Source organism: Mustelus asterias, unplaced genomic scaffold (genome assembly GCF_964213995.1).
Source record: "Mustelus asterias unplaced genomic scaffold, sMusAst1.hap1.1 HAP1_SCAFFOLD_155, whole genome shotgun sequence".
Classification (NCBI taxonomy): domain Eukaryota; kingdom Metazoa; phylum Chordata; class Chondrichthyes; order Carcharhiniformes; family Triakidae; genus Mustelus; species Mustelus asterias.
In genome coordinates this window covers 420400-444973 of record NW_027590175.1, presented here as the reverse complement: position 1 = coordinate 444973, position 24574 = coordinate 420400, and the positions used below count along the sequence as shown (strand labels likewise).

Sequence of the window (24574 nt, the reverse complement as noted above, 5' to 3'; positions counted from 1 at the left end):
TCGTGGATCTTTTCCACACATCCTCCCTTCAGTACAGTGTGCCGAAATAGAAACAATGCCCTAGTTGAGGCAGAATCAGTTTTTACATTCGGGTATATCACACTTTAACCTATTTTTGCACATACATGAAGATAAACTTTCATACATTCCTCATTAGCAAGCACAGAGGGTGAACACACGAAGCAATCACATCGGAAAGCGAGTCTCATACCGATATAAACTGATCAACCTGGACAGTTCAGATAAAATAAAGTTTTTATTCAGAGTACAGTCAGTGTTGCAATGTTAGACATCGATAAGCACAGCAATATCGCACAAACAGCAATGTAAGATAAGGTTATCAATGTTATTTACCTTTCAAAGCTGTTGTCCGGAATCTTTAGTGAGTTACAGACTGGATTCGAATTGATGAGTTCAGGATTGTCTATACATAGAATAACAAATGCCTGGGAGTGAGTTACAGACTGGAAACTAAGCAAGGAGTTCAGGGGCGTTTGTGTATAGAATAAGATACCCGGAACTGTTTTACAGACTAGAATCTAAGCAAGGGTTTGGTGTGGTTTATATATGGAATAAGAAATACTTGGAAATGAGTTACAGACTGAAATCTAATCGAGGGGTTTGCATTATTCATACACAGAATAACAGATAGCTGGAAATGAGCTGGAATCTAGGGTTTTGGGCTGATTTATATTGAGAATAACAGATACCCAGAAGCCAGTTACAGACTGGCGTCGAATCGAGGAATTTGAAGTGGTTTACATAAAATGACACATACCCGGGAGTGTGTTGCAGAGTAGAATCTAATTGAAAGGTTAGTGATGAGTTATATACAGAATAACAGATACCTGGGCGTGTCACAAACCAGAATCTAATCGAGGTTTTTGGGTGGTTTATAGAAAAACATATTGTTGTTGTTTATAGAACAACAGATACCCAGGAGTGAGTTACAAGCTGGAATAAAATCGAAGGTTTTGGAGCGGCTTAAATGTAGAATGCGCTGGGAGTGAATTTGTATTTATCTCACTTCCCAAATCCACCTTGTTGCCTCACAATGTTGTCTTAAGTGTTACCTCCTCAGCTTCTGCTGAGTATGTTACTGCACTTTGACCATCATGTTCCTGTCGTCTGAGGAGTTGGTAGTCAGCATCGTTTGGCCGTTCCTTCAGGCTTGTGTATGTTGAATCTTGTATTGGAACCATCTGGGGAGTGCTGGGCCCAGCCTCATTCTCCCTTCTCAGGCTTGCAGCAGGCCCAGCCTCGGACTGCTCTTTTATTGACCCTGTGCTAGGCCCAGCCTCCTCTCGCCTTCTCAGGCTTACAGCAGGCCCTGCCTCGGCCTGCATTCTGAGGCTTGCAGCAGGCCCAGTCTCGGCCTGCTCTCTAATTGAGCCTGTGCTAGGCCCAGTCATGGCCTGCCTTTTCAGGCTTGCAGCGTGCCCAGCCACTTTCAGTTGCGAAGACCCCTTTGGCCTGCCCTGCACCCATTGGCCAGTGACCTGGGCTTGCTCTTTGGTGTCAGGTTGAGTTCCAGGACTTGACAAATCAGAGTAAATTCCTTCTTCTCCTGCAAAGAGGAAAGATCAATTTCAGTGAGAAAAGAAACATAAGAACAAAGAGCATTTGGATCCAGTGAGCTTGGTTCTCATGCTGTGGCATTTGTTACACTGATCCTATCAACTCTGTTCCCCACTCCACTCCATATTCACTTTTAGAAAATGTCCAAACATCTCTCAACCTCTGTCTTGAATCTACTAAATGACTGATCATCTACCGCTCTCTAGATTAGAGAATTTCAAAGACTTACCACACTCTGACAGAAAGTTCTGAAATTTGATCTCTTACACTGAAACCGTCCTAGACTCCGCTAATGAGGGAAACAACCGGTAAGTATGTTGTATGTGAAACTGTGAGAGATCTGTATACGTTTCAAATAGATCATCTCTCACACATTGAGCTTCCAAAATGCTAATCTCACATCATACAATATCCCTCAGTCCTGAAGTCAACACCAAAATGAATTTTCTCTGTCTCGCTCGAAGTTGAGTTAATTCTGTAAGGAAACCAATACTGTTCGCAGTATTCCAATTGTATTCCAATTGTACCAAAGTAGCTATAACAACAATACCTCACTCCAGTAAACCAAATGATTGTGTCAAAGAGACAAACATGGGTTTCGAGCTGATTCCTGTACCTGTCTGTCAGACAAATCTCCAGGCAAGGAAGGTCGGGAGGCAGATTGACAAAGAGACAGTCTGACCGTCTCCAAAATATTAAAATTACACTCAGTGATAAGACCATAAGACCATAAGACATAGGAGCGGAAGTAAGGCCATTCGGCCCATCGAGTCCACTCCACCATTCAATCATGGTTGATTTCAACTCCATTTACCCGCTCTCTCCCCATAGCCCTTAATTCCTCGAGAAATCAAGAATTTATCAATTTCTGTCTTGAAGACGCTCAACGTCTCGGCCTCCACAGCCCTCTGTGGCAATGAATTCCACAGACCCACCACTCTCTGGCTGAAGAAATTTCTCCTCATCTCTGTTCTAAAGTGACTCCCTTTTATTCTAAGGCTGTGCCCCCGCGTCCTAGTCTCCCCTGTTAATGGAAACAACTTCCCTACGTCCATCCTATCTAAGCCGTTCATTATCTTGTAAGTTTCTATCAGATCTCCCCTCAACCTCCTAAACTCCAATGAATATAATCCCACGATCCTCAGACGTTCATCGTATGTCAGGCCTACCATTCCTGGCATCATCCGTGTGAATCTCCGCTGGACCCGCTCCAGTGCCAGTATGTCCTTCCTGAGGTGTGGGGCCCAAAATTGCTCACAGTACTCCAAATGGGGCCTAACCAGTGCTTTATAAAGCCTCAGAAGTACATCCCTGCTTTTGTATTCCAAGCCTCTTGAGATAAATGACAACATTACATTTGCTTTCTTAATTACGGACTCAACCTGCAAGTTTACCTTTAGAGAATCCTGGACTAGGACTCCCAAGTCCCTTTGCACTTTAGCATTATGAATTTTGTCACCGTTTAGAAAGTAGATGTTAAGAAAGAAAAACAAACTCCCTCTTACACTGTTCACATCAAACACTCCTGGGACAGGTACAGCAAAGGGATAGAGACAGAATAAATCACTGTGTACACTGTCCCCATCAAACACTTCCAGGACAGGTGTAGCACAGGGTTAGATACAGTGTGATGCTCCCTCTACACTGTCCCTATCAAACACTTCCAGAGCAGGTATAGCACAGATACAGAGAAATGTTTCCTCTTACACTGTCCACGTCAAACATTCCCGGGACAGCTGCAGCACAGGGTTAGATACAGAGAAACTTCCTCTTATACTGTCGACATCAAACACTCCCGGGATAGTTACAGCATGAGGTTAGAGTCAGAATAATTTTTTGTGTACACTGCCCCTATCAAACACTCCCAGGACAGGCACAGCACGAGGTTAGAGACAGAATAACCCTCCGTGTACACTGTCCACATCAAAGACTCCCAGGACAGGCACAGCTTAGGGTTTGAGGCAAAATACATTTCTGTGCACACTGTCCTCATCCAACACTCCCAAGACGTACAGCACAGTGTTAGATACAGAGAAAAATTCACTCTACAATGACCCCAATCAAACACTCCCTGGACAGGAACAGCGCCGGGTCAGATACAGAGTAAAACTCCCTCTACACTGTCCCCATCAAACACTCACTGGACAGGTGCAGCACAGGGTTAGATACAGACTAAAAATCCCTCGACACTGCCCCCCGGCCCCCCCGCCCCGCCCCCCCCCTCGCCCCCATGAAACACTTTCAGGACAGGTAAAGCACAGGGCTAGATACAGAGTAGAAATCCCTCTACACTCTCCCCCAACAAACATTCCCAAGGCAGATACAACACGGGTTTAGATACAGTAAAACTTCCTCCACCTGTCCCCCACCAAACACTCCCAGGACAGGAACAGCTCAGGGTTAGATACAGAGTAAAGCTCCCTCTACAAAATCCGCCCATCTAACACTCCCAGGGCAGGTACAGCACAGGGTTAGATACAGAGTAAAGCCCCCTCTTACACTGTCCTAATCAAACAGTCACTATTTTCCTGACAGAAAACACCAAACCTCTTCCTACCCACATCAGTAATGGACACAGTAAACAGCATTTTATTAGCCAGAGTCCGACAGTTTCAGGGTGCCCGCTGGATTGATCCCCTACCTTTGTTATCGCTCCTTTTCTTTTCACTGTTGCCTACACATGAGAGAGAAAATAAGAGAAAGTCAGTATCAGATGATATTGAGTCTGTGTTATCACTCCGTCCCTCTCCCCACTCTTTCGTGGGGCGGCACGGTAGCACAGTGGTTAGCACTGCTGCTTCACAGCTCCAGGGTCCCGGGTTCGATTCCCGGCTCGGGGTCACTGTCTGTGTGGAGTTTGCACATTCTCCTCGTGTCTACGTGGGTTTCCTCCGGGTGCTCCGGTTTCCTCCCACAGTCCAAAGATGTGCGGGTTAGGTTGATTGGCCAGGTTAAAAATTGTCCCTGAGGTGCGTAGTTAGCGGGTAAATATGTGGGGGTAGGGCCTGGGTGGGATTGTGGTCGGTGCAGACTCGATGGGCCGAATGGCCTCCTTCTGCACTGTCGGGTTTCTATGTATTCCTATGTATTTCTTTCCCTCTGGTGCCACCCTCCCTCCCTCTCCCAAAAAAAAACCTTAGTTCAATTGCTCGATTCCCTCTCTCCCTCACACCCCCAGTGCGAGATCACCTGTCACTCACACACCTAGTGCGAGATTCCCTCTCTCCCTCACACCCCCAGTGCGAGGTCCCCTGTCACTCACCCCCCCCCCCCCCCACCCAGTGCGAGATTCCCTGTCACTCACACCCCTAATGCGAGGTCCCCGCCTCTCGAACCCCAGTGCGAGATCCCCTATCTCTCGCACCCCCAGTGCAGTGCAAGATCTCCTGTCTCTCACACCACCAGTGCTAGATCCCCTCTCACTCACACTCTCAGTGCAATATCCCCTGTCTCTCAAACCCCCAGTGCGAGGCCCCCTGTCTCTCACACGCCGAGTGCGAGATCCCCGGTCTCTCACACCCCCAGTGCGAGATCCCCTGTCTCTCCCACCTCCAGTGCGAGGTTCCCTGTCACTCACACGCCAAGTGCGAGATCCCCTGTCTCTCAAACCTCCAGTGCGAGATCCCCTGCCACTCGCACCCCCAGTGCGAGATCCACAGTCACTCACACCCCCAGTGCGAGGTCCCCTGCCACTCACACTCAATGGTCGGTAAGCATTCTGGGATTAAGATGAGATTGCTGCTATGAGAACAGACCCAGTACTTAACTGTTCTGCTGCCGGCACAGATAGAAGGTGATCAGCAAGACTGCTGCATAAACTGTCAGGAAAATTGTAGTAAGAATAATCTTCACTTTCTGGTACTGAAATGAGGAAATATATGTAAATAGAACAACAGGGAGAAAGAGAGTCGTTCAATATAACAAATGACAACAGCAGGATATTCTCTCACATGCAGTGCATGTGCGCTTGTGCGTGTGTATGTGTGAATATGTGTGTGTGTGTGTGTGTGAATATGTGTGTGTGTGTGTCTGTGCATGTGTGCGCGCGTGTGTTCTGTCTTCTTGAAACGCTGCAGTCCTTGCGCTGTGGTGTTGACCCACAATCCCAAAGTGATCGATAAAATTAAGTGTCCGCCGGGCTATTTCTGACAGCAGTTGAAAATCAACCATATTGCTGTGTGCCTCGAGTCACATGTAGGCCAGACAGGGTAAGGATGGCAGATTTCCCTCCCTAAAGGATATTGTTGAATCAAATGGGTTTTTCCAACAATGGTTTCATACCACTCAAGTGGATAGAGCCGTGAAGAAGGCCTATAGTGTGTCAGCGTTTACTAACAGGGGGTTTGAGGTTAAGAGCCGTGGGGTTATGCTGCAACTGTACAGGACCTTGGTGAGACCACATTTGGAATATTGTGTGCAGTTCTGGTCACCTCACTATAAGAAAGATGTGGAAGCATTGGAAGGGGTGCAAAGGAGATTTACCAGGATGCTGCCTGGTTTGGAGGGTAGGTCTTATGAGGAAAGGCTGAGGGAGCTAGGGCTTTTCTCTTTAGAGTGGAGGAGGATGAGAGGCGACTTAATAGAAGTTTATAAGATGATTGAGGGGGATAGATAGAGTGGACGTTCAAAGACTATTTCCTCGGTGGATGTAGCTGTTACTAGGGGGCATAACTATAAGGTGCATGGTGGGAGATATAGGAGGAAATTCCGAGGTATGTTCTTTACGCAGAGAGTGGTTGGGGTGTGGAATGGACTGCCTGCAGTGATAGTGGAGTCGGTCACTTTAGGAACTTTCAAGCGGTCATTGGATAGGCACATGGAGCACACTAGAATGATAGGGAGTGGGATAGCTTGACCTTGGTTTCGGACAAAGCTCGGCACATCATCGAGGGCCGAAGGGCTTGTACTGTGCTGTACTCTTCTATGTTCTATGTTCTATGTCATGAGAAGATTCTTAATTTCATTTTTTAAAATTGAATTCAAATTCCACCGACTGCGAATGCGTATGTGTGAGTGTGTCATGTGTGCCTACGTGAGAATGTGCGTGTGAGCACAAGTGTGAGAGTGTGTGCATGTGTCTGTGCACATGCATGTGCGTGCGTTTGCCTACATGTATGTGAACGCATGCACGAGTGTGAGTACATGTGTGTGTTTACGTGTGCATGTGTATGTGTTTGTGCGTGCGCGTGTGTATATGCACACAAGTGTGAATGTTTGCACGTATGTCTGTGCACGTGCGTGTGCGTGAGTGTGTGTACGTGTGTGTGCACAAAAGTGTGAGAGTGTGTGCATGAGTGTGTGCACATGTGTGTGCGTGCGTGTGTGTACGTGTGTGTGTGCGCGCGCATGCACGAATATGTATCCGTGTGCGTTTATGTGTGCATGTGTGTGTTTGTGTGCACGCGCGCGCGTGTTTGCGTTGCGCTCGTGTGCGCGCGTGCGCCTGTGCGTGTGTGTGCACGAGTCTCTGTGTGTGTGTGCATGAGGATGTGTGTATGAATGAAAAACGTTCACACTCCTGATGTTGTGCCCCCAAGATGGTGAACAGAATTTGGGAAGTTCGGAGGTGAGTTAATTAATTAACTGCTTCATGGCGTCTGAGCAGTATCTTTCCACATATCATGGCACAGAATATATTACAGTGACAGTGGTAGAATTGATCATTAACCCCCAGGATAGTGGGAGATTCACTGTTGGTAATGTCATTTAATAGCAAGGATTTGTTCATGCATTTGAGATGTAATAAAATGACTTTGTTACCTGGTAGGATTTTGATATTGAGCTATTGCCACAAGTTTCTCCCAAATCAACAGTCTGCTCGACTCCTGCTGCAGCTTCCTTGCATTTATAAACCATCTCTCCAAGCTGGGAATCCAGTGTGACATCCAAAATCATCCCACCAAACTGCAGCTTATGCCTCTGATCACTGATAACCTTCTTGTTCCCTCTGAACCACTCAACAGCCGAGCCACGCAAGCTGGAACACATCAGCTCCACTTTGCATGTCCCACGGCTGGCCTGCTTTCTCTCGAGGCAAATCTGAAGCTCCCCAGCAGTGCCTAGTGTGAAAAAGAGATTAGTAACTCGAGCAGCTGGCTGCAAGCAAAGATCTAATTTTGTTCTCTCACAGGATGTGGGTGTCGTCGGCAAGGTCAGCATTTATTGTCCATCCCTAATTGCTCTTGAGAAGGTGGTGGTGAGCTGCCTTCTTGAACCGCTGCAGTCCCCGTGATGTACACATACCCACAGTGCTGTTAGAGAGGGTGTTTCAGGATTTTGACACAGCGACAGTGAAGGAACAGTGATATATTTCCAAGTCAGGATGCTGGGTGATTTGGAGGAGAGCGTCCAGGTGGTGGTCGACGTCTACAAGATCATGAGGGGTATGGACACAGTGGGTAGTCAGAAGCTTTTTGCCACAGTGGAAGATCAATAACTAGGGGGCATAGGTTTAAGGTGTTAGGGGCAATGTTTAAAGGAGATGTATGAGGCAAGTTTTTTGCACAGAGGGTGGCGGGTGCCTGAAACTCGCTGTTGGGGAAGGTAGTGGAAGCAGATATAATAGTGACCGTTCAGGGGCATCTTGACAAATACATGAATAGGATGTATTGTGTTTCCAGATATCTGCTACTCTTCTGGATGGTAGAGGTCGAGCAATTGAAGGGTGCTGCCTAAGGAACCTCAGTGAGTTCCTGCAGTGCATCGCGCAGAGGCTACTCATGGCTGCCACTGTGCGTCAGTGGTGGACGGAGTGAATGATTTTGGAAGGGCTGTTTTATCTTTGGCGGTGTTGAGCTTCTTGGCTGTTGATGGAGCTGCACTCACCAAGGCAAGAGGAGACTATTCCGTCATACTCCCGACTTGTGCCTAATGGTGGGTCTGTCTTCACAAAGGAAGACATGAATAATGTACCAAAAGCTCTGAGAAAAACAAGTTTTAATGAGGTGCTGAAGGAAATCATTATTAATAGAGAAATGGTTCTGGGGAAAATAATGGGATTGAACAAAGCACATCAACAGGCCCTTCGACCCTCCAAGCCTGAACCGATCATGCTGCCCAACTGAACTCAAGCCCCCTACCCTTCCGGGGACCTTATCCCTACATTCCCATCCTATTCATGTATTTGTCAAGATGCCCCTGAACGGTCACTATTATATCTGCTTCCACTACCTTCCCCAACAGCGAGTTTCAGGCACCCGCCACCCTCTGTGCAAAAAACTTGCCTCATACATCTCCTTTAAACATTGCCCCTAACACCTTAAACCTATGCCCCCTAGTTATTGATCTTCCACTGTGGCAAAAAGCTTCTGACTACCCACTGTGTCCATACCCCTCATGATCTTGTAGACGTCGATCAGGTCGCCCCCGCAACCTCCGTCGTTCCAGCGTGAACAAACTGAATTTCTCCAACCTCTGCTCACAGCTAATGTCCTCCATACCAGGCCACATCGTGGTAAAAGGGTGGCAGGTAAGATTGGAAAGGATAGGATAGGATAAAAGCAGCAAAGAATGACCAAAAGATTAATAAAGAGAGAGAATGAGAGAAAGTTACCGGAAATATAAGAAATTAAAATATTTAAATAATGTAACAATTTCCACAGACACTTAAAAAAGAAAAGTCAACGAAGTGAGCATTGGTCCTATGGAAAGTATGTCTGGGGAGTTGAAAACAAAAAATTAGGAGATAGTAGATGAACTGAACCAGTATTTAAAAAAAGTTGATGGCACGGTGGTTAGCACTGCTGCCTCATAGCGCCAAGGACTCGTGTTCAATTTCGGCCTCGGGTAACTGTCTGTGTGGAGTTTGCATGTTTTCCCCATGTCAGCGTGGGTTTCCTCTGGGTGCTCCATTTCCTCCCACAGTCCAAAGACGTGCGGGTAAGTTGATTGGCAATGGTAAATTTACCCTCTTCTGAGGGGAATTAGCAAGGTAAATATGAGGGATGGGGGGAATAGGGTCTGGGTGGGATTATGGTCGGTGGGAGACTTGATGCGCTGAATGGATTCCTTCTGCACTACAGGCATTATATTCTATGAAATTTCTTCTGTACCCTCTCCAAAGCCTCCACATACTTCTGGTAATGTGAAGACCAGAATTGAACACTATATTCCAAGTGCGGCCTAACGAAGTTTCCATAAAGCTGCAACATGACTTGCCAATTTTTAAACGTAATGCCCCGGCCGATGAAGGCAAGCATGCCACATGCTTTCTTGACTACCTCCTCCACCTGCATTACCACTTTCAGTGACCTATAGATCTGTACACCCAGATCCCCCTGCCTATCAATATTCTTAAGGGTTCTGCCATTTACTGTATCGTACCCATCTCTATTAGACCTCCCAAAATGCATTACCTCACATTTGTCCATTAAACTCCATCTGCCATCTTTCCACTCAAGTCTCCAATCAATCTATATCCTGCTGTATCCTCTGACAGTCCTCATCGCTATCCACAATTCCTCCAATCATTGTGTCATCTGCAAACTTATTAATCAAACCAGTTACATTTTTCTCCAAATCATTGATATATATTGCATCAGCAATGGTCCAGCATTGATCCCTGAGGAACGCCATTTGTCACAGCCCTCCAGTCAGAAGCTCACCCTTCCACTGCTACCCTCTGTCTTCTATGACCGAGCCAGTTCTGCATCCATCTTGCCAGCTGAACTCTGATCCCGTGCGACTTCACCTTCTGTACCACTCTGCCATGAGGGACCTTTTCAAAGGCCTTACTGAAGTCCATGTTGACAACATCCACTGCCCTACCCTTATCAATCATTTTCGCCACTTCCTCAAAAAACTCGATTAACTAAGTGAGATACGACCTCCCCCTCACAAAATCATGTTGCGTCTCACTAATACGCCCACTTATTTTCAAGTGGGGGTAAATCCCGCCTCGAAGAATCCTCTCCAATAATTTCCCTACCATTGGCGGAATGCACATCGGCCTGTAATTACCTGGTTTATCCTTGCTACCCTTCTTAAACAAAGGAACAACGTTCTCCAATCTTCTGGGGACTCCCCTGTACCACTGAGGATACAAAGATTTCTCTCAAGGCGCTAGCAATTTCCTCCCTTGCATCTTTCAGTGTTCTGGGGTATTTCCCATCAGGCCCCATGGACTCGTCAAATTTAATGCCTTTCAGGAACCCCAATATCGCCTTCTTATTGATCTCATCATGACCCAAACTATCTACACACACTTCCCCAGACTCATCATCCAGAAAGTCCTCCTCTTTGGTGAAAACTGACGCAAAGTATTCATTTAATACAGCGCCCATTTCCTCTTATCCTCCAGCTCCACGCATAGACTCCCTCCCCTGTCCTCTCCCAGGTTACTTGCTTCCTCTTTATATAAAAAGCAATTTCCTTAATCCTGCGGGGAAATGACTTTTCGTGACCCCTTTTAGCCCTCCTTACTCCTTGCTTAAGTTTCTTTCTACTTTTCTTTTGTTCCACGTTTCCTTCGTGTATTCCCAGCCACCTGGCCTTGATAAATGCTTCCTTTTTCTCCAGGCAGCAGAGAAAATGCTGGAAAATCTCAGCAGGTCTGGCAGTATCTGTGAGGAGAGAAATAGCTGACGTTTCGAGTCCAGATGACCCTTTGTCAAAGCGAAAAGGCAAAGAAAGTGGGAGATATTTATAGTGCAGGGTGAGAAAATTAAAGATGGGTCATAGCCACAGGAACCAAGGATTGGAGGATAGCTAATGTGGTCCCGTTATTTAAGAAGGGTAGGAAGGATAACCCGGGAAATTATAGTCCGGTGAGCTTGACGTCCGTGGTTGGGAAGTTGTTGGAGAGGATTCGTCGAGATAGGATGTCTGCGCATTTAGAAAGGAATAAACTCATTAACGATAGGCAACATGGTTTTGTGAGAGGGAAGTCATGCCTCACTAACCTGGTGGAGTTTTTTGAAGAAGTGACTAGAATGGTTGACGAGGGAAGGACCGTGGATGTCGTCTATATGGACTTTAGTAAAGCGTTTAACAAAGTCTCTCATGGTAGGTTGGTGCAAAAGGTTGGATCTCAAGCGACAAAGGGGGAGGTGGCTAGATGGGTGGAGAACTGGCTTGGTCACAGAAGACAGAGGGTGGTTGTGCAAGGGTCTTTTTCCGGCTGGATGGCTGTGACTAGTGGTGTTCCGCAGGGCTCTGTATTGGAACCACTGCTGTCTGTGATTTATATAAACGATCTGGAAGAAGGTGTAACTGGGTTGATCAGTAAGTTTGCGAACGACACGAAAATGGCTGCACTTGCAGATAGTGAGGAACATTGTTAGAGGCTACAGAAGGATATAGATAGGCTGGAAATTTGGGCAAAGAAATGGCAGATGGAGTTCAATCCAGATCAATGCGAAGTGATGCATTTTGGTAGAACTAACGTAAGGGGGAGCTATACGATAAATGTCAGAACCATAAAGGGTGTAGATACGCAGAGGGACGTGGGTGTGCAAGTCCACAGATCCTTGAAGGTGACATCACAGGTGGAGAAGGTAGTGAATACGGCATATGGCATGCTTGCCTTTATAGGACGGGACATGGAGTATAAAAGTTGGGGTCTGATGTTGCAGTTGTATAGAACGTTGGTTCGGCCGCATTTGGAATACTGCGCCCAGTTCTGGTCGCCACACTACCAGAAGGGCGTGGAGGCTTTAGAGAGAGTGCAGAGGAGGTTTACCAGGATGTTGCCTGGTATGAAAGGGCTTAGTTATGAGGAGAGATTGGGTAAACGGGGGTTGTTCTCACTGGAAAGACGGAGGATGAGGGGTGACCTAACAGAGGTGTATAAAATTATGAAAGGCATAGATAGGGTGAGCGGTGGGAAGTTTTTTCCCAGGTCGGTGGTGACTTTCACGAGGGGTCATAGGTTCAAGGTGGGGGGGGGGGGGAGGTTTAACACGGATATGAGAAGGACGTATTTTACACAGAGGGTGGTGGGGGCCTGGAATGCGCTGCCGGGCAAGGTGGTGGAGGCGGACATACTGGGAACGTTTAAGACTTATCTAGATAGCCATCTGAACGGAGTGGGAATGGAGGGCTACAAAAGAATGGTCTAATTTGGACAAGGGAGCGGCGTGGGCTTGGAGGGCCGAAGGGCCTGTTCCTGTGCTGTATTGTTCTTTGTTCTTTGTTCTTTGTTAGTTCCTTTTTCTCTTTGACTAGGCTCACAATATCTCTCGTTTTCCAAGGTTGCCGAAACTTGCCATAATTATCTTTCATAGTTAAAGGACTGTGCCAGTCCTGAATTCCTATCAACTTGCACTTGAAACCCTCCCACATGCCAGATATTGATTTGCTCTCAAATATCTGGCCCAATCTACATTCTTCAATTCCTGCCTAACAATGTTGTAATTCGCCTTCCCCTCGTTTAGCACCTTCACTTGAGGACTACACTTATCTTTATCCATCAGTACCTGAAAGCTGACTGAATTGTGGTCACTGTTCCTGAACTGCTCTCCTCCTGAAACGTCAACACCCGGCCAGGCTCATTCCCCAACACCAGGTCAGTACGGCCCCTTCCCTCGTTGGACTATCTACATAATACTTGAAAAAGCCTTCCTGGATGTGCCTTACAAACTCTGCCCCATCTACATCCGTAGCACGAAGTGAGTCCCTGTCAATATAGGGGAAGTTAAAATCTCTCTCCACAAGAACCCTGTTACTTTTACACGTTGCCAAAATCCGCCTACATGTCTGTTCCTCTATTGCTGGATCTGGGGAGGCCTACAGTAAACCCCCAACATTGTGACTACACCCTTCCTATTCCTGAGCTCTACCCATATTGCCTCGCTGTATGAGCTCTCTGAGGTGTCCTCCCACAGTACAGTTGTGATATTCTCCAGGAGTGCAACTCTCCCACCCTTTTAGATCCCTCGCTATCCCACTCGAAACATTGTATCCTGGAACATTAAACTGCCAATCCTGTGCTTCCCTTAACCAAGTCTCTAATGGCAACAAAATCATAATTCCAAGTATTAATCCAAGCCCTAAGTTCTTACCTGTTACACTTCCCGCATTGAAACAAATGTACTTCAGCCCACCAGACCCTATTTGATGAGCAACCACACTCTGCCTGCTCTTTCTCTGAAACTTACTGGCCCGACTTTCTCGCCCCCTTTCAGTGGGCGGCACGGTGGCAGTGGTTAGAACGGTTGCCTCACAGCCCGAGGGACCCGTGTTCGATTCCCTGCTTGGGTTACTGTCTGTGTGGAGATTGCACGTCCTCTCCATGTCTGCATGCGTTCCCTCAGGATGTTCCAGTTTCCTCCCGCAGTTTGAACGACGTAATGGTTAGGTGCATTGACCCGAACATGTGCCCAAGCGTGGTGACTCGGGGAATTTCACTGTAACCTTATTGCAGTGTTAATGTAAGCCTTACTTGTGACCAATAAATGAACTTTTACTTTTAGTTAATTCACCTTTGCTTTGGATCCTACCCCACACCGCCCCCCCCGCCCCCATCCCCCCCATCCCACCCTGCCCCCCCCCCGCCCCAGTCCGCCCACCCCCCCCCCCCCGCCCCGTCCCCCCACCGCCCCCCCCCCGTCCCCCCCTCCGTACCCCCGTCCCCCCTCCCGTCCCGTCCCCACCTCCCGTCCCCAAACTAGTTTAAATCTTCCCGTGTGACACTCGCAAACCTCCCGGTCAGAATATTTATGCCCCTCCAGTTTAGACGCAAGCCGTCCTTGTACAGATCCCGCCTGCCCCATAAGAGATCCCAATGGCCCAGATATCTGAAATCCTTACTCCTACCCCAACTGCTGAGCCATATGTTGAGCTGTATTACCCTTCCAATTTCAAGCCTCACTGGTACATAGCACAGGGAATAATCCTGAGATTACAATCCTAGAGGTCCTGCTTTTTAACTTTGAAGATAACTCCCTAAACTGCTGCTGCAGGACCTCATCACTCTTTCTAAATAGATCTCTCGGGCCTAATAATCTTCATCTCACAGTACATAACGAAATAGCCCGAGAGGGGGACGGCACGGTGGCACAGTGGTTAGCACTGCTGCCTCAAAGCACGAGCCTCGATCACTGCCTGTTTAGAGTTTGCACGTTCTCCCCGTGTCTGCGTGGGTTTCCTCCGGGTGCCCCGGTTTCCTCCGACAGAACAAAGTTATAGAGATAAAGATTCCTACAGTGCAGAAGGAGGCCATTCGGCCCATTATGTCTGCAAGGAACAGAAACCCCACGCAGGCTCTATCCCTGTAACCCCATGTATTTAACCAAGCTCGTCCCTCTGACACTAAGGGGCAATTTAGCATGGCCAATCCACCTAACCCGCACACCTTGCAGTGTGGGAGGAAACCGGAGCACCCGGCGGAAACCGACGCAGACACGGGGAGAACGTGTAGACTCTGAACGGACAGTGACCCAAGCCAGGAATTGAACCCAGATCCCTGGCGATGTGAGGCAGCAGTACTAACCACTGTGCCACCGTCCCGCGTGCAGGTTAGGTTGGTTGGCCGGACTAAATTGACCCAAGTATCAGGGGATTGGCAGGGTAAATATGTGGGGTTATGGCAATAGTGTCTGGGTGGCATTGTGGTCGGTGCAAACTCGATAGGCCAAAGGCTTCCTTCTGAACTGCATGAATTCTGTAATTCTATGAAATAGGGACACCTTTGGTGTCATTTTCCAGTTATTTGGACTCTGGACTGGTTCCTGCAGATTAGAGGGTAGATAACATAAGCCCGCTATTCAGAACGGGAGGTAGAGGGAAACAGGGTAATATGGAGCAATGAGCCCGACATCAGTATTGGGGAAGTTGCTAGAGTCCATTATCAGGTATTTCAAAATTCAGCAGTTGGAAAACAGTGGTATAATCAGACAATGCCAGCATCTATTTACAAAGGAGAAATCATGCTCGATGAATCTATTGGAATTATTTGAGAATGTAGCTAGTAGAGGAGACCTGGAGAATGTTCTTTTTTTAGACTTTCAGAAGACTTTTCACAAGTTAGTGTCTTGAGATGGATAGAAAGCTGGTTAGCAGGCAGGAAACAAAGTTGGCATAAATGGATCTTTTTCTGATTGGCAGGCACTGACTCATGGATTACTACAGGGATCTGTGCTGGGATCCCAACTGTTCACATTATAGATTGATGATTCGGAAGCGGGAACGAAATGTATTATCTCCAAATCTGCAGTTGACAAATTATGGTGGGAGGATGAGCTGTGAGGAGGATGCAGGGATTATTTAACGTGCTTTGGACAGGCTGAATGAGTGCGCAAACGCATGGCAGATGCAGTATAACGTGGAGAAATGTGAGATTATCCACTTTGGTGGCAATAATAGGAAGGCAGTTTATTATTTGAATGGTTGTAAATTGAGAGAGATGGATTCTCAACGAGAACCTGGTGTCCTCGTGCATCAGTCGATGAAAGTAAGCACTCAGGTACAGCAGGCAGTAAAGAAGGCAAAGAGTATTTTGGCCTTCATACTGAGGGGAGAAGAGTGTCGGAATAGGGATGTTTTATTGCAATTGTGTACGGTGTTGGTGAGGCCACACTTGGAGTATTGTGTGCAATTTTGGTGTCCTTATCTGAGGAAGGGTGTCCTTGTTATAGAGGGCAAGCAGCAAAGGTTTACCAGGCTTATTCCTGGGATGGCAGGTCCGTCATATGAGGAGAGACTAAATGAGTTAGGCTTATATTCACTGGAGTTGAGAAGAGTGAGAGGGGATCTCATAGAAATTATTAAATTCTAACAGCACTAGGTGTCATACTTTGAGGAAAAGGGATAAACTGATTAAGACTGAGGTGATAAGAAATGTCTTCACCCAGAGAGTGGTGAATCTGTGGAATTGAATATCACAGCAAGAAGTTAAGGCTAAAATGTTGTGCGATTTCAAGATATTAGATATAGCTCAAGGGGTCAAGAGATATGGCGGGGGGTGGGGGCGTGATCAGTTTCTCAGTATCTGACAGAGGATTTGGGTGAGAGGCTATGCTGTAACAATGAGAGCCAGACATAAGAAATATTTCTAAAATAAACAAATGAGATGCCATCAAGTCTGAATATCAAATTGAGACAGAGAGGTTTTTTCTTAATCAAAGAGATTTCAGGAAAAGGTGAGTAGATGGTGTTTGATCCCAAAGTAGACAAGATCATATTGAAAAGCTCAACAGCTTTGTACTGCCTGTCCTCAACTGCCTCACACTCAGACCCGCCCTCACAATCACACACGCCCCTCTCACCCTCCTTCACACACGCCCCTCTACTCTATAGGCAACCTCCATCACACGCTCATCACCTCCCCCTCACATTGTCTCCCTCACACACCCCCACCCCTTTCCCTCACCCCTTCACACACCATTCCTTACGCTCCCTCACTTATATCCTCACCCGCCCTCAAAATCACATTCACCCTCACACCCTGTCCTGCTTATACCTTCTCCTTCCCTCACATCCTTTCCATCACACCCACTTCCTCATGTGTGTTCTCCTTCATACTCAACCCCTCTGCCACACCCTCCCCTTCCCTCTCCCTCACACTCACACCATCCTTCAGACACACCGGTCCTCTCCCTCACAAACATTCACTCACGCTGGTGCTCACCCACAACTCACACTCTTTCCCTCTTATACCTTCTGCCACCCTCACATCCTTTCCTGCACACTCGCCCTCCTTTGCACTTGTGCCGTCCCACGCCCTCATCCCCTCTCCCCCACACTCATCCTCTTCCCGCACTCTCGCCCCCCCTGCCCTCACTTGCCCTCACCCCCTCCCCCACCCTTCCCTGCACTCACCCCCTCCCTCACCCGACCCTCCCACTCCCTCACCCCTTTCCCCGCACTCTCGAGTCATAGAGTTTTATAACATGGAAACAGGCCCTTCTGTCCAACTGGTCCCTGCCGCCCTTTTTTTAACCACTAAGCTCGTCCCAATTGCCTGCATTTGGCGCATATCTCTGTACACCCATCTTAACTATGTTGCTGTCTAAATGCTTTTTAAAAGAAAAAATTGTCCCCGTCTCTATTACTATCTCTGGCAGCTTGTTCCAGACACTCTGTGAAAAACTTGCCCCTCTGGACCCTTTTGTATCTCTCCACTCTCACCCTAAACCTAGGCCCTCTAATTTTCCCCTACCTGTGGGTAAATATGTTGATTATCTAACTGATCTATGTCCCTCATTATCTTATCGACCACTATACTCACCCCTAAGTCCTCCTAAGTCTCCTGCTCTCCAGGGAAAAATGTCCCAGTCAATCCAGCCTCTCCTTATAACTCAAACCATCAAGTCCAGGTAACATCCTCATAAATCTTTTCTACATTCTTTCTAGTTTAATAATCTCCTTTTTAAAATAGGATGACCAGAACTGTCCACAGTATTCCAAGTATGGCCTTACCAATGTCTTGGACAAATTCAACAAGACGTCCCAACTACTGTATTCAGTGGTCTGACTGAGGGAACCAAGCATGCCAAATGCCTTCTTCACCACTCTGTCCACCCCCTCCTCTGCACTCAGCCCCTCCCCCGCACTCTCAGGCTCCATCATAGGCACCCTCCATCATAGATACTCTCCATCATAGTCACTCTCCATCACAGTAACCCTCTCTCACACATCCCTTCCTCACGCATCCTCTGCCACTCCCTCTATCTCAGGCCCTAACTCAATTCATGTGGTTCACTCCATCTTTTTACTTTCTCACCTCACATCCTCCCCTCGACGCTCTCGCCCTTGCTGACTCTCTCTGTGACTCCCTCCCTCTCAATGCCTCTTTCTCACTCATGCTCTCTCACTCCCTTCCTCCTACTCCCTCTCTCCACTCCCCCCTTCCCAATTTCTTCCTTTCCTCCCTCACCACACTCTCCCTCATTCACCCCTCCATCACTCAATACTCCCTCTCTTATTACTCACTCTATAACTCACTCACCACTTCTTCGCTGTCCCTCCCTCTATCCCTCACCCCTTCACCACTCCCTCCCTCCATCAGTCTTTCCCTCCCAAACTCACAACTCCCTCCTTCACTCACCACTCCCTCCCTCACTCATTCACCAATCCCTCCGTCACTCTTTCCCTCCCTCACTCACCACTCCACAGTGACAGCAGGATCAGTATTCCCCACAGATTTCTACATGCTGGATCCATTGGTTGATTCCTGCGGATTGGAAGGTGCAGAGAGATGGTGAAAGAAAGAGGCTGAGAGAATGTTCAAATTGCTGATTAATTGAATCCGTTCAGTGCAAGAATTGAAGGCTTCGGTCAAGAAACTTGCGATAGCATCTGAGGCTCGGTCACTTCCTGAGAAAGGGTGTCAGCTGCTAACATCCACAAAACCAAAATAAACCTCACAGCACAAAACCCTTCTCGGAACTGACCACGACAAAGAGAGAGAGAGAAGCAGAGTTAAAGCAACAACAGAGAGGGAAAGAGAGAAGGAGTAACAGAAAGAGGGACACAAAAGGAAGCAGACAGGGGTGATGAAAATGCAGCGACAAAGATTGAGAAACAGAAATAGAGATAGAAAGAAACAAAATGGCAGAGAAAGACGTAGAAAGAAACAGATTAATACAGAAAGGTAAACAGAGAGACGCGGGCAGACAGAAGCAGAGGCCAAAAGAGAGAGACAGCTAAAGAGAGAGAGAGAGAGGCAGGGAGGGAGAGAGAGAGAAGGAGGGAGAGAGAGACAGAGGGGGAGAGAGAGGTAGGGAGAGAGTGAGATAGAGAGAGGCAGAGAGAGAGAGAGAGAGGGAGAGAGAGAGGCAGGGGGAAGAGAGAGCGAGGCAGGGAGATAGAGAGAGGCAGGGAGAGAGTTTGAGAATGATGCAGGCAGAGAGAGAGGAAGAGAGAAAGGCGGGGGGGGGGGGCAGGGAGAGAGAGAGAGAGAGGGAGGCAGGGAGAGAGAGAGGGGGCAGCGAGAGAGAGGGAGAGAGAGAGAGAGAGACAGGGAGAGAGAGAGGGGGAGCAGGGAGAGAGAGAGACAGAAAGACAGAGGCAGGGAGAGGGAAAGACAGGGATAGAGAAAGAGGCAGTGAGTGTGAGAGAGAGAGAGAAAGGCAGGGAGAGACAGAGGGAGAGAGATAGAGAGAGGGAGAGACAGGGAGAGGGAGAGAGAGGCAGGGAGAGTGTTAGAGAGAAGCAGGAAGAGAGGCAGAGTGAGAGAGAGAGAGAGAGAGAATGAGAGGCAGGGAGAGTGAGAGAGAGACAGGGAAATAGAGAGAGGCAGGGAGAGAGAGAGAGAGGTAGGGAGAGAGTGAGATAGAGAGAGGCAGAGAGGGAGAGAGAGAGGCAGGAGGAGAGAGAGGTAGGGAGAGAGTGAGATAGAGAAAGGCAGAGAGAGAGAGAGAGAGAGGGAGAGAGAGAGGCAGGGGGAAGAGAGAGCGAGGCAGGGAGATAGACTGAGGCAGGGAGAGAGTTTGAGAATGATGCAGGCAGAGAGAGAGAGAGAGAAAGGCGGGGGGGGGGCAGGGAGAGAGAGAGAGAGAGAGGAGGAGGCAGGGAGAGAGAGAGGGGGCTGCGAGAGAGAGAGAGAGAGAGAGACAGGAAGAGAGAGGGTAGCAGGGAGAGAGAGAGAGAGAGAGACAGAAAGGCAGAGGCAGGGAGAGGGAAAGACAGGGATAGAGAAAGAGGCAGTGAGTGAGAGAGAGAGAGAAAGGCAGGGAGAGAGACAGAGGGAGAGAGATAGAGAGAGAGAGAGACAGGGAGAGGGAGAGAGAGGCAGGGAGCGTGTTAGAGAGAAGCAGGAAGAGAGTCAGGGAGAGTGTTAGAGCGAGAGAATGAGAGGCAGGGAGAGTGAGAGAGAGGCAGGGAAATAGAGAGAGGCAGGGAGAGAGAGAGAGAGGTAGAGAGAGAGTGAGAGAGAGAAAGGCAGAGAGAGACAGAGAGAGGGAGAGACAGAGAGCGAGGCAGGGAGAGAGAGAGAGAGAGGCAGGGAGAGAGTAAGAGAGAGAGAGAGAGAAGCAGGCAGAGAGAGCGAGACAGGGAGAGAGAGAGACCGAGAGGCAGGGAGAGAGGGAGAGGCAGGGAGAGAGAGAGAGGCAGGGAGAGAGAGAGAGGCAGGGAGAGAGAGAGAGAGGCAGGGAGAGAGATAGAGAGAGAGGCAGTGAAAGCGAGAGAGGCAGGGAAAGAGAGAGAGAGTGAGAGAGCGGGCCAGAGAGAGAGAGGGAGGAGCAGGGAGAGAGAGGGAGAGAAGCAGGGGGGGAGAGAGAGAGCGATGCAGGGAGAGAGAGAGGCAGGTAGAGAGTGTGAGAGAGAGAAAGGCAGGGAGAGAGAGATAGAGAGAAGCAGGGTGAGAGAGAGAAGCAGGCACAGAGATAGCGAGAGGCAGGGAGACCGAGGAAGAGAGGCATGGAGAGAGGGAGAGAGAGAGGTAGGGGTGAGATAGAGAGAGAGGCAGAAAGAGCGAGAGAGGTAGGGAAAGAGAGAGAGTGGGGCAGGGAGAGAGAGAGAGAGGCAGGGTGAGGGGGGCAGGGAGAGAGAGAGAGAGAGGGAGGCAGGGAGATAGAGCAGGGGCATCGAGATAGAGAGGGGGGCAGGGAGAGAGAGCGGTGCAGGGGGAGAGAGAGCAAGAGAGAGAGAGAGACGGACAGAGGCAGGGAGAGAAAAAGGCAGGTATAGAGAGAGAGAGCCAGGGAGAGAGAGGCAGGGAGAAAGACAGAAGGAGAGAGAGATTGAGAGAGAGAGAGAGAGACAGGGAGAGGGAGAGGGAGGCAGGGAGAGAGTTAGAGAGAAGCAGGCAGAGAGAGGGAGAGAGAAAGAGAGAGAGAGAATGAGAGGCAGTGAGAGGGAGAGAGAGACAGGGAGAAAGAGAGAGGCAGGCAGAGAGGAAGAGGCAGAGAGAGGGAGAGGAGAGCAGGGAGCGAGATGGGGGCAAGGACGGAGAGAGAGAGGCAGGGAGAGAGAGAGGGGGAGGGGGAGAGAGGGAGGGAGGAGGTCAGGAGGAGAGAGAGAGAGAGAGGGCTGGAGAAAGAGAAACGGAGAGAAAGACGGGCAGGGAGAGAGAGAGGGGGGGCGGGGGACAGGGAAAGGCAGGGAAAGAGAGAAAGAGGCAGGGAGAGAGAGAGAGACAGGAAGAGCGTGAGAGGGAAGCAGGTGGAAAGAAAGAAAGAGGCAGGGAGAGAGGGAAAGAGAGGGAGAAAAAAGAGAGGCAGGGAAAGAGGGAAGGAGAGAGGGAGAGAAAAGCAGAGTGTGTGAGAGAGAGAGAGGGAGAGAAAGAGAGAGGCAGGGAGAGAGAGAATCAGGGAGAGAGAGAGAAGGGCAGGGAGAGAGAGATAGGTCGGGAGAGAGTGTGAGAGTGAGAGGCAGGGAGAGAGAGACAGGGGAGAGCGAAAGCGAGGCAGAGGGAGAGAGAGAGGCAGGCAGAGAGAGGCACAGAGAGAGAGAGAGAGTCGGGGGAGTGAGAGCGAGAGGCAGGGACAGAGAGGAAGAGAGGCAAGGAGAGAGAGAGTGGGGCAGGGAGAGAGAGAGAGAGAGAGGCAGGGAGAGAGAGAGAGAGAGGCGGGGACAGAGAGGAAGAGAGGCAAGGAGAGAGGAGGAGAGAGAGGCAGAGATAGAGAGAGGGAGAGAGAGAGAGAGAGAGGCAGGGAGAGAGAGACAGAGTGAGAGAGAGAGAGAGAGAGGCAGGGAGAGAGAGAGTGAGAGGCAGGGGCAGAGAGATGAGAGGCAGGGAGAGAGGGAGCCAGAGAGGCAGGGAGAGAGAGAGAGGCAGGGAGAGAGAAAGAGAGGCAGGGGGAGAGAGGGGCAGGTGGAGAGAGAGAGAGAGGCAGGGAGAGGGAGGCAGGGAGAGAGGCAGGTGGAGAGAGAGAGGGAGGCAGGGAGAGAGGCATGGGGAGAGAGAGGCAGGTGGAGAGAGAGAGAGAGGCCGGGGGAGGGATCAGGGAGAGGGAGGCAGGGAGAGAGGGAGAGACAGGGTGAGACAGAGAAGCAGGCAGAAAGAGTGCGAGGCAGGGAGGCAGAGAGCGAGAGGTAGGGAGAGAGAGGAAGAAAGGCAGGGAAAGAAGGAGAGAGAGATATAGGCAGGGAGAGACAAAGAGAGAGGCAGGGAGAGAGGGAGAGAGACAGGAATAGAGATTGAGAGAGAGAGGCAGGGATGGAGAGAGGCAGGGAAAAGAGAGGGAGGCAGGGAGAGACAGAGAGCGAGAGAGAGAGGTCGGGAGAAACAGAGCGAGAGAGAGAGGCAGGGAGAGAGAGAGAGAGAGAAAGAGAGAGAGCGAGAGCGAGAGAGAGAGAGAGAGAGAGAAAGGCAGTAGTCGCGAGAGAGAGGGAGGGAGAGGAAGAGAGCGGGTAGGGAGAAAGACAGGCAGGGACAGAGAGAGGCAGGGGGAGGGAGAGTGAGGCAGGGAGAGAGTGAGAGGCAGGAAGAGAGAGAGAGAGATAGGGAGGCAGATAGAGAGAGAGAGAGAGGCAGGGGAGAGAGAGAGAGAGAGAGAGAGGAGAGGCAGGGAGAGAGAGGGAAGCAGGCAGAGAGAGAGCGAGAGGCAGGCAAAGAGAGAGGCAGGGAGAGAGTAAGAGAGAGAGGCAGGGAGAGAGAGGCAGGGAGGGAGGCGGGGGGGGGGAGGCAGGGAGGGAGAGAGAGGGAGAGACAGGGAGAGCGTTAGAGAGCAGTAGGGAGAGAGAGGGAGAGGCAGGGAGAGAGAGAGAGAGGCAGGGAGAGAGAGAGAGGCGGAGAGAGATAGAGGAGAGCAGGGAGACAGAGAGGGGGCAGGGACGGAGAGAGAGGCAAGGAGAGAGAGAGTGAGGGGGTGGGTGAGAGAGGGAGGGGAGGTCAGGGAGAGAGAGCGGGAGAGAGAGAGCTGGAGAAAGAGAAGCAGGGAGAGAGAGAGAGGCAGGGAGAGAGAGATGGAGACAGGTAAGGGCAGGCAGAGAGAGAGAGAGAGACAGGGAGAGAGAGAGGAGAGAGAGAGAGAGACAGGGAGTGAGCGGGAGGGAGGCAGATGGATAGAGAAAAAGAGGCAAGGAGAGAGGGAGAGAGAGAGAGGAAAAATAGAGGCAGGGAACGAGAGAAGGAGATGGGGAGAGAGAAGCAGAATGAGTCTGAGAGAGAGGAGAGAGAGGCAGGGAGAGAGAGAGAGAGAGAGAGAGAGAGAGGCAGGGAGAAATAGAGGCAGGGAGAGAGAGAGAGAGAGAGGGGGGGCAGGGAGAAATAGAGGCAGGGAGAGAGAGAGGCATGCAGAGCGAGAGAGAGAGAGGGGGGGGCAGGGAGAGAGAGAGAGAGGCAGGGGGATGGAGAAAAAGAGGCAGGAAGAAAGGGAGAGAGAGGGGGAAAGGCAGGAACAGATAGAAGGAGAGAGGGACAGAGAGGCAGGGCGAGAGAGAGGTGGGGCAGGTAAAGAGAGGGATAGAGGGGCAGTGGTGGAGGGAGAGTCAGGGAGGGAGAGATAGAGGCAGGGAGTGAGAGAGATAGAGGGGCAGGGAGAGAGAGAGACAGGGGGAGAGAGAGGGGGGAGATAAAGAGAGAGAGAGGCAAAGAAAGAGAGATGCAGGGAGAGAGGGAGATAGAGGGGCAGGGAGAGAGAGACGTAAGGAGAGAGAGAGAGGCATGGAGGGAGAGAGAGGCAGGAAGGGAGAGGGATGGAGAGAGAGAGATGGAGAGAAAGGCAGGAAGGGAAAGGGAGGGATGGAGAGAGACGGAGAGAGAGAGAGGCAGGGAGAGAAAGAGAGAGAGAAAGGGAGGGGCAGGGAGAAAGAGAGAGAGTGGTACTGAGAGAGAGAGGCAGAAAACAGAGAGAATAGAAACAAAGAGGCGGGATGGCAGGTAAATAGGGTGGTGAAAAGGGCATATGAAGCACTCGCCTTTTCCAATCGGTGTTTAGATTACAAAAACATGGAGGTCATGATGGAGTTGTATAGAACTTTGTTTAGGCCACAGCTGGAGTGCAGTTCCGGTCGCCACATTATAGGAACGACGTGAATGCCCTGGAGGGAGTGCAGATGAGATTTACCAGGATGCTACCTGGGGTGGAACATTTAAGTTATGAAGAGAGTTTGGGTAGGCTTGGGTTGTTTTCGTTGGAGCAGAGCAGACAGAGGGGGCGACCTGATTGAG

At 49.5% G+C, this 24574-nt stretch overlaps 1 protein-coding gene across 1 annotated transcript; it reads right to left on the bottom strand.

Moving 5' to 3' along the window:
• Positions 1–240: 240 nt before the first annotated feature.
• LOC144485142 (uncharacterized) lies at positions 241–18811 on the bottom strand. Its single transcript, XM_078203384.1, has 5 exons — positions 18621–18811; positions 7339–7637; positions 5346–5439; positions 4220–4252; positions 241–1567 (listed from the first exon to the last, which is right to left on the bottom strand). Exons 1-5 carry the CDS (start codon positions 18676–18678, stop codon positions 1050–1052), a joined length of 1002 nt encoding a protein of 333 aa, XP_078059510.1. The 5' UTR covers positions 18679–18811; the 3' UTR covers positions 241–1049.
• Positions 18812–24574: the final 5763 nt, after the last annotated feature.